This window comes from Elephantulus edwardii, unplaced genomic scaffold (genome assembly GCF_000299155.1).
Source record: "Elephantulus edwardii isolate Elephantulus edwardi_28Jun2011 unplaced genomic scaffold, EleEdw1.0 scaffold00082, whole genome shotgun sequence".
Classification (NCBI taxonomy): Eukaryota; Metazoa; Chordata; class Mammalia; order Macroscelidea; family Macroscelididae; genus Elephantulus; species Elephantulus edwardii.
Genome location: NW_006399832.1, coordinates 9,552,345 through 9,563,023, shown reverse-complemented (window position 1 = coordinate 9,563,023; position 10,679 = coordinate 9,552,345). Strand labels below are relative to the sequence as shown.

Here is a 10,679-nt window from a genome sequence, read left to right as displayed (position 1 = left end):
TTAGAGAGGTCCCTAACAGCAGACTTTCCCATTGCAATACGTTTTTTGATTTCCTGGCTACTGGTGCCAAGAGTGTTGACTGTGGAGCCTAGCAAACTGAAGCTGTGGACAATCTCAATCTCTTTGCCGTCCATCCTGATGCTACCAGTTGGTCCAGTGGTGAGATCTTTGTCTTCTTGACATTGAGTCGCAGTCCATGCTGAAGGCTGCAGTCCTTGACCCTCTGCAGTAAGTGCATGAGGTCTTCCTCAGTTTCAGCGAGCAAAGTTGTGTGTCATCTGCATAACGCAGATTGTTGATAGATCTTCCACCAATCCTAACGCCATGCTTCTCATAGAGCCCAGCCTCTCGGATAATCTGCTCTGCATACAGGTTGAACCATTGAGTGTTGCCCTGCTCTGTTCTGACGACTGCCTCTTGGTCCAAGTATAGGTTTCGCATTAGCACGATTAAATGTTCTAGGATTCCCATTCTTCTCAGAGTCAGCGACAGTTTGTTATGATCCACGCAGTCAAATGCCTTTGCGTAATCAATGAAACACAGATAGACATTCTTCTGGTATTCGGGTTTTATTATAAAATTTAGTCACATTCAAAATTTTAAACCAGGTCTGCTAGGTTTAGTTAAGAAACTTAGGGTATAAAATTTAATCAGTTGAGCTGATTACACTGACAAGATTTGTAAAAATTCGTTGTAATTAAATAACACTTCCTGCTGTTTCTATTTCAGGGGTGTTGAGGCCAAGCAGCCAAATTCTGCCATTAGAAAGTGTGTCAGAGTCCAGCTCATTAAGAACGGCAAGAAAATCACAGCCTTCGTGCCTAATGATGGATGCTTGAATTTTATTGAGGTAAATTCTTGGGAAAATGAGTCTGATAAATAGATTGATATTTTTTTGTGATGCCATTGCACTATTTCTTAGTTTAAATGGGAATTTATATGAGTGCTTATTTCTCATTTGTCACTGACATAAAATGTTCTTTCGCAGGAAAACGATGAAGTTCTTGTTGCTGGATTTGGTCGCAAAGGTCATGCTGTTGGTGACATTCCTGGAGTCCGCTTTAAGGTTGTCAAAGTGGCCAATGTATCTCTTTTGGCCTTATACAAAGGCAAGAAGGAACGACCAAGATCTTAAAGTTTGAAAATGTCATACTAATAAATTTCTATATGCCAGAAATGTGTTGGTCTTATTTTCTCATCTGGCACAAAGTAGTGTTGTGCTTGCTTACCAGCTTTAAGAGAAGGAGCGTTCTTGGAAGAAAATGGAATCTTTGGGATAGGACTGTGCTGTTCTACTATAGAAATCTTCATAGGTAAAGCAGTCAGAAAAATGTAAACAACTGCTTAAACCGAGAAATTGGGCATTGGATTTGGCTTGAAGATAGGAATGTGCCAAGCAAAATGTGACTTTAAGAGTTTGTAGAGAAGGGAGACCTTTTTTAGGCTGTGTCATAAATTTGTCAGTTGATTGCTTCTGACTATAAAAAGGTAGATGGTCCTTTGTCATTTAAGTATGGAGATGATTGACGGCAATGTTGAAGCTGGAATTTTAGTATGTAAGTATTCACTGTCCAGTTTTCTATGCGAAGATACTTTCTTTCAAATTACATTTAAATTCGTGGTTTAAGGAGCTACATTGATTTACTAAATGACTAAAGCCTGGCATGGTATACCTCCTTGTATACCATAATTTACAAGTAGAAAACTTGTATTCTCATTCTCAAAGAGTTGAGATAAATAGTTGCTGTAGCATAGATGATTTCTTAATGCTTTATTTATTTTCAGGAGTCAAATTGGTTTGTCATAAGTCCTTGTTGGACATTTCTCTTTACAGCATTAATAATACACTAATAAATGCCTACTGCCCCCAGCTCATGTCTCTTTAAGCACATGAATCTTTGCTGTTTTCCCTTATTTAACCTATACTTAAAATTTAATACCCTCTCTTTTCTGATAACACTGATGCTAAATCTGCTGCTGCTCTTCTGCCTCAGTATTTTTTCTCACCCAGTTTTGAGCTGCTGTTGTTTTTTTTTTTTGAGGTAGTCATTTCTTCATCAGGCCTCATTGCAAACTTCACATAGTTTGCCTCATTCTTCTCCTATAAGATACATCGGGTACATTCACTAATTGTGTAATTATTTTGACTCCTAGAGTGAAAACTAAGGGCAGTTAATGGGGATGAGGATGGTATACTGTGGGCCTAGGCCCTACAGCAGAAATCCTTTGAGAATCCCTTTTCACTTGGTAAACAGTACAACAGCTAAATGGTTGCCAAATTAACCTTAGTATTTCCCACCCCCAATCCAGTGTGGCAAAACTATGTTGTCTAAACTGATTTCATTCATGTGTGTATAGGTAACCAAGATCCCTTCAATGAGGTACCACTGTGGAAAATGTGCTTAAAAATTAAAGTCTTATTATTGAGGAGATAGAGCCATGAGTTCCCTGGGCCTAAATGCCTTGGCATACATGTTTAGCAGTACTAGCTTGTACATTATGTGTCAGACAAGGAGTTCTAGTGATAGTGGTGTCCATAAGGAGTTGTACTGCTAACCTACAAGCTTGCTCCCCCCCCCCAGGTCAAATCCTCTAATTAGCAGCTCCAAGGGAAAAATAGCTGTTTACAGCCTTGCAAGCCCACTAGAGGGTCTGTTTTTGAGCTAATAATGTCAGTGAGGGATTCCAAGATTTATGTCATGAATCTTAAAGCTTGTTGGGTTGAGCTTCATCAAAACAGCCCTATAAGTATGGTCATAAGATGATTGAAACACTAGAGGAAATACTTTTAAATCACCCTGCAAATAATCAAAAGCTATAAATTCTAAACTTTGTAGTAAAACATTTCCTTCAGGAAAACTATTACCACTTGAACAGACTTCACCCTAGAGACATGGCAAATAGACATTGTACTCACATTTCTAAGTCCCAAGGTGGGAAAATTGTCCTTTTCCTTCTAAAAGCTGGTAGTTCCAGTGAGTTTAGTCTTGACAAAAGAAACTATATCTGAGGGGTGTTTTGTTTTGTTTTTTTTTAAGTATTATACTGGTTTATTTAAAAAATTCCTATACTTTGGGTTTTATACTGGATCTTGACCCACCCCTCCCTTCACCAAATTGTGTGACCTTATAGGGGCTTCACCCCTTCCTGCCTTGGATCCTCATGCTATATGTTTTATAGTAATGGTCGTATGCAATATTTGTCCTTACGGGGCTGAGTTCACTCATGACAAGTGTCCAGCTGCAATGGAATAGATTGAACAGTTTATTTTACATTAACATAATGGAATACTACATACCTCACAGGAGCAATGATTTTGTAAATTACTACCCAACTTGAAAAAGACTGAAGATCTGAATCTTTAAAATTTGGATGGTTGGTCCAGAATAGGGAAAATCAAGAAGGAAACCTTGGAACTGTAAATGAACGAGTATGATGCATGAAATTGGATTATTAGGACTATGAGGAGTTACCTTTTGAGCCAAGCACTACTGTCCAACTGAGCCAAAGGACTTGGTTGCTATTCAGTGAGCATGCTGAGCTTGTTTTCTAAGCAGGATCCTGAATAGGAGGGATCTGACCTGTAATTTTTCATGGTCCATCTCGTCCATATTTTTAAAATGTGCTCCTTTCTTGACCATGACTGAAGTGAGCTGTTGAAGCCTGTCTCAAACTCTAATAACTTCATGGAAGAATGTCCCAGTGAGCTACTTTAATGGAAGGAGAAATTAGCCAGGAAACATTATTGCACATTTACACCAACACATGGGATTGATAAAAGTGACAACTGGGTTGGGGTTGGTTAAGTGCCTTTGAGTGGCTTGCTGCTCATAGCAGCCCTATGTACAAAAGTTCTGAAGCCTTCCCTGTCTTGAACCAGTTTCACTGACTCGGACACACCTACCCAATTTCCCCAGTTACTGTATCATTCCATCTCATCTGGGGGTTTCCTCTACTCAACTGTACCTCCACCCTTCTGAGCATCACCAATCTCCAATGATTTGTTCCTCCTGACCATGTGTGCAAAATATGTGAGATGGAACTTCAAAATCCATGCCTCCAAGGAGAAACTTGGTTTCACCCTATGACCTATTTTCTTGACGGTCTTTAGGACTCTTCTCCAGCACCTCAACTCAAAGGCATCAATCCTTTTGTCATCCTTAGTCATTACCCAGCTCTCTGATAGACAACAAGTAATTGCAAAGACCCTGGCACGGACCATGGCACCTTTGTCTCTAGACTGACAGTTTTACTCCTCAGTAATCTAAAGAGGTCCCTTACAGCAGCAGATTTTCCCAGTGCAATTTGTCTTTTGATTTCTTGACTGCTGGTGCTAAGAGAGTTGATTGTGGAGCCAAGCAACCTGTAATTATTAACCATTTCAGTCTCTTCTCCATTTATCATGGTGCTGCCAATTGGCCCAGTGGTAAGAATATTTGTCTTCTTGATACTGAGCTTCAATCCACATTGAAAACTACAGTCCTTGACCAACTGTAGCAAGCACTTCAGGTCATCTTCAATTTCAGCAAGCAAGGTTGTGTCATCTGCATAATGCCAGCTTTTGGTGAGACTTTAAAAACTAGGTATATTCATTAGAGGAGGTCTCATGGTGTAGACTGTAGAGAGCTGGCTGCCAAACCCAAATCCACCTTGCTCCATGAAAGATTAATGTCCTGTTTCCTCTTGGATAATTTATAGCCTCTGATAATTTGGGAAAGTCAGCTATGATTTCACTCTGATTCAATGGTGTGTAAGTACCAGTGAGAAAGTAGAGCAACTGAATCTTCTTTGTCGCTGGTGGGAGTAAAAGTATAGCCAGCCTACATGTGTGGTAGGCTCTTCTACAATAAAACCTAGCAGTTGCACTTCTCAGTATCTAGCCTAGAGAAGTGAAAAGTGTCCACACAAAGACCTGTATGCAGATGTTGTGTCAGCGGTAGCTTTAACAGTAATAGAACATGTTGGTAACAAATGGTCCGCATACCACACAGGTACATCTTAATAAAACTCAGTACTCCTGTTTATTATTTGGAACTGACTTAACAACTGTCTCTTTTTACTAAGTTCCCAGATGGTCTGGCTATCCATATACTTCCCTCACTAAAGGAAACTACATCTTTTAAGTATTTTAGATGTAATTTGGCCAAATAATTGGCACAGCTGAAATCAAAACTATGGTCTATATGATGATTTCTAAATTAAATTTGCTCAGTTTAACAGTTTAATCTGTTGTTGCAAAACAACATACTGGTGTCTTACACAGGTGATACAATCAACAACTTGGATCATACAGATGCAGAAAACCTTGCTTGCAGAAAGTGAAGTTGGTATGTGCCATCAAGTCGCTTGTGACTCGTAGTGACACTACAGCACCTCTGAGCGCTGCTTTAGTCTGAGTCACCCTTACCATCACTGACACGCCTACCCCCATCCCCCAGTCACTGAATCAGTCCAACTCATCTAGCGTCTTCCTCTCTTGCACTCTCCCTCCACTCTCACAAGCATGATGTCCCTCTTCAAGGAGATGGATTGACATCTTAGGAATTGTGAGGATGGCACAGGATAGGGCAAGGCTCAGCACCTAACAACAAAAACACTGGAATAGCCTTTCTTGGAGACTTAGAAGTCCTTCTCTAGGGTCTGGTCCCTCCTGATAACACACTCCAAAAATGAGAGACAAAGTCTCACCATCCTTGGCTTCAAAATCTATTTGTTCTTTGGGCAATTCCTGACATGTTTTTATCAGGTGAGGTTGGGTCAGTACTAACTCAAAGCTAATCCTCTAGTGGGTTTTCAGAGACAGTAAACCACATAGGAGAGTATTGCTGCTTTATCCACTAGTGCATCTGGTGGAGTCAAACCAGCATGCCTTTGAGTTGGCACCACACCAGTAGGTCACCAGAGCTATTCAATGTTTCTCATCATAATCACAAATTAAAAGGCTTCAAGTCTATACACTTTCCTATTTCATTATCCAACTTTCACGTGTACATAAAGATTGGTTAGGCTCATCAAAGTGACATAATTTCCAGTTCTTTAGGAAAATGTGTTGTAGTAGGATACAGCTATAAAAGTAATGAAGATAATTTTCTTTGAGTCCATTCCAAGTTTCAGAATAGCTACTATTTCTTTGAGGGAGCTCTTGTAGAGTAATCCGTAGGGAAATGTAACCCAAGGTGGCACCTCTGGTGGTTCAGATCCACTTAAGCTTTTATAGAAAAAGATGGACAATGTCTTCCTGTGTGAATTCCAGTCTCCTAAAAACTGTTGGATGGTCAGCTATAACTATGATTGTGACTCAGTGACAATGAATGAAAGCATGAATATTTCTTTATTGGATTTGTACAAAATCAGTGGAGAAAAGACAATCCTATTTTTGTCTATATTTAAGAGATCATATTACCAATTGACATGTTTCATCCAACAGGTGCAGCCTGGCGGTGCTCACCAGGATATGTCAGGAAATTTGGAGGATAATTTTGTTTCTTTTTTCTAGAAAGGTAATCCAACAGAATGTGGGAATTATAAAATGATATCATTACTATCACATGCAAGCAAAATACTGCTGAAGAGCATCCAAAAGTCTAGAACAGTATTTCAACAGAGAACTGCCAGAAATTCAAGCTGGGTTGACAAGTGGCTATCACTAATGAATGTCAGATGGATCGTGACTGAAAGCAGAGGCTATCAGAAGAATGCCTATTTGTCTTCATTAACTATGCAAAGGCATTTGATTGTGTGGATCACAACAAAGTATGGCTAACATTGAGAAGAATTGGAATCCCTGAATACTTAATAATGCTCATATGGCATCTATACCTATCTATAGGGCAAGAAGCTGTTGTCCAAACAGTACAAGAAAACACTGCACAGATTAAAATTAAGAAAGGTGTGCATCAGGGTTGTATCCTTTCTCTGTATCTATTCAATTTGTATTCTGTGTAAATCATTTGAGAAACTTGACTATGAAGAAGAATGTGGTAAAAAGATCAGAGAAAGGCTTATTAACCAGCTGCATTTTGCAGATGACACAACCTTGTTTGCTAAAAGTAAGAAGGATTATAAATGTTTGCTGCAGAATATTGAAGAATACAGTCTTCAATATGGATTACGTCTCAATATCAAGAAAATAAAAATATTCACCACTGGACTGACTAGCAGCATCATGATAGATGGAGAAAAGATTGACATTTCCAATGGTTTTGGATCCACAATCAACATCCTTGTTACAAGCAGTCAGGAGATATGGAGACATATTACATTGAATAAGTCTGCCATTAGGGACCTCTCCAAATTAATGAGGAGAAATGATGTGAGTTTGAAGACTAAGATGTGCCTGATTCAGGCCATGGTCTTTTCAATAATTTTCTATGCATCTGAGAACTGGACGGTGAATATGGGTGACAGATAAATAGATGCCTTTGAGCTGTAGTGTTGGACAAGAGTACTGAACATTCCATAGACTTCCAAAAGAACAAACACATATATCCTGGAGAACATGCAGCCTTCAGGGCAAGAAGGGCTAAGCTACATCTCAAATACTTTTGGCATGCTGTTAGGAGGTACTCTTAGTTGAAAAGTTACTTGGAATATCTTGCTTGGAGGGTGAATGAAAACAGGAAAACCCTCAACAACATGGATCAACACAGTGTCTGCAGCAAAGGGCTCCAGTATATCAGAAATGATGAGAATGGCACAGGATAGGACAGTGTTCAGATTTTTTAATAGGATGACAATAAGTCATACTCAAGTCAATGGCACCTAACAACAACCACGTCAGTACATTTTTTACTAACATCACCTTGTATCATTTTATTTTGGCCTTTCTGTTTAAATAAATTACTCAAGTCTTGAGCTTGTGCTTTATAAGTGTAATCTGGGATATGATTTTAGCAATATGACTGCACCGTGCATCCTTACTGTATAACACACTGTTTCTATTATTTGGTAAAGTTTTGTTAAACGAAAGCCAAATTCATAATGCACAATTCATAATGGAAACCCATCAAGTTTCTGAGGCTACAAATATTTAAAGGAGGGAACAGCAAATTTCAAACTGATGTTGTTATGTGCCATAGAGTCACTTGCGACCCTATGTACAGCAGCTCTGAAGCCTGCCCTGTCCTGAACGGGTCTCACTGATTCTGACATACCTACCCCCATTTGCCCTAGTTACTAGACCAATCCATCTCATCTGGGGTCATTCTCTTCTGCACTGTCCCTCCACCCTTCTGAGCATGTTCTTCTCCAAAGATAGGTCCCTCTTGGCCATGTGCCCAAAGTTATGTGAGATGGAGCTTCAAAATCCTAGCCTCCAAGGAGAAACTTGATTTTACCCTCTCCATAACAGACCTAATTGCTTTCTTGGTAGTCCATGGTATGTTCAGGACTCTGCTCCAGCACCATATCTCAACGGCATCAATACTTCTGTCATCCTTAGTCATTGTCCAGTTCTCTAATACATAGAAGTAATTGCGAAGACCATGGCCTGGATCAGGTATACCTTAGTCCAGACTGACATTGTTGCTTTTCAGTGCTTTGGTGAGGTCCCTGACAGCAGATTTTCCCAGTGCAATTTATCTTTTGATTTCCTGATTGCTGGTTCCAAGAGTGATGATTGTGGAGCCAAGTAAGTAGTAATTGTTAACAACCTCAATCTCTTCTCCATTTATCATGCTGCTGTCAATTGGCCCAGACATGAGAATCTTTGTCCAGGGACCAGTCCAGTCCTTGGAAAAGGACATCATGCTTGGAAGGGTGGAGGGACAGGGGAAGAGAGTAAGACCTTGGATGAGATAGATTGACACAGTGACTGATCGATCATTGGGAGTAGGTGTGTCAGAGACAATGAGACTGGCTCAGGCTAGGGCAGGGTTCAGAGATTTTGTGCATAGGGCTGCTGTGAGTTGCAGGCAATGCAATGGCCCACGACAACAACAAAAGCGGCCTGGTGGTGGTTTATCAAACTACTGACCCCTTGTTTAGCAATCTGATACCAATAGGGTTCCATTGTTGTTCTTATGTGCCATTGTTTTGCCTATAACTCACAGTGACCCTATGCACAACTGTGAACCCAGCCCTCTTTTGAGCCAATCTCACTATCTCTGACACACCTACTCCCAATATCCCAGTTATGATGTCAGTCCATCTCATCTAGGATCTTACTGTCTTGCGCTGTCCCTCCACCCTTCCAAGCAAGATGTCCTTCTCCAAGGACTGGTCTCTACAGGTGACATGCCCAAAGTATGTCAGACCGAGCTACAAAAGCCTTGCCTCCAAGGAGCATCTTGTTTTTACTCTCTCCAAGACAGATCTATTTATTTTCTTGGCAGTCCATGGTATGTTCAAGACTCTTCCCCAGCACCACAACTCAAAGGCACCAATTCTTCTGTCATCCTTAGTCATTGTCCAGCTCTCTGATGCATAGCAAGTAATTGTAAACACCATGGCTTAGCAGGCCCACCTAGTGTCTAGACTGACATCATTACTCTTTAGCACTCTAGAGAGGTCTCTGACAACATATTTCCTGACTGCTGGTGCCAACAGTGTTGATTTTGGAACCAAACAAGCTGAAATTATTGACAATCTCATGCATGCCAGTTGACCTAATGGTGAGAATCTTTGTCTTCTTGATGTTGAGCTTCACCTCATATTGAAAATTGCAGTCTTTGATCTTCTGCAGCAAACACTTCAGGCTCTCTTCATTTTCAGCAAGCAAAGTTGTGTCATCTGCCTATAGCAGGTTGTTGATGAATCTTCTCCCAATTCTGATGTCACATTTTCCCTCATAAAGCCCAGCCTCCCAAGCAAGCATTTTCACATACAAGTGAAAAGATATGGAGACAAGAGGCATCCCTGACACACTCCTTTCCCGGTTTTGAACCATGCAATGTTTCTTTGCTGTCTTGTGATGACTATTTCCTGGCCCAAGTATAAGTTTTGCATGAGCAAAATCAAGTGTTCTGGAATTCCTATTCTTCTCAATGTTAACCACAGTTTGTTGTGGTCCACACAGTCAAATGCCTTTGCATAGGTGATGAAAAATAGATACATATTCTTCTGGTATTCTCTACTCTCGGCCAAGATCCATCTGACATTAGCTATGATGTCTCTAATGATATGGCCTCTTCTAAACCCAGCTTGTATTTCTTTTAGTTCTCTGTTGATGTATTGTTTCCGTTGGTTTTTTTATAATCTTCAGCAGGATTTTGCTTGTGTATAATATTAGTGATATAATTTTATCATTTCCAACTGTTGTTGTTAGGTGCTGTTGAGCATGACCCTATGAACAACAGATCTAAACACTATCCTATCCTGTGCCATCCTCACACTTCCTGACACATTAAAGTCCTTTGCGCAGTAACCATGTCAATCCACCTGGTCAAGGGTCTTCCTCTCCTTTGCTGAAACCCAACTTTCTGGGTATGATGTGCCTCTCCAAGGAATAGCTCCTCCTAGCAACATGCCCAAAGTTTGTGAGACAAAACCTCATCATCCCTGCCTCCAAAGAGAACTCTGGCTGCAACCTCTCCAAGACATATTTTTTTGTTCTTCTGGCCATCCATGGAATGTTCAGCGCTCTTCTCCAACACCACAGCTCAATGACATCAATTCTTCTTCTGTCATCCTTATTCATTGCCCAGCTCTTAGTTACATAGCAAGTGACTGGAAAAACCAGG

The 10,679-nt window shown here is 40.3% G+C and overlaps 1 protein-coding gene across 1 annotated transcript in view; it reads left to right on the top strand.

Annotated features, from left to right (window-relative positions):
• Window positions 1-1,177, top strand: part of RPS23 (ribosomal protein S23) — a 2,589-nt gene extending 1,412 nt beyond the window's left edge. The window contains exons 3-4 of the mRNA XM_006889890.1: window positions 730-850; window positions 989-1,177. Of these exons, the coding sequence (XP_006889952.1) occupies window positions 730-850; window positions 989-1,135 (268 nt within the window). The 3' untranslated portion in view covers window positions 1,136-1,177. The remainder of the gene's footprint in view (window positions 1-729; window positions 851-988) is intronic.
• Window positions 1,178-10,679: the final 9,502 nt, after the last annotated feature.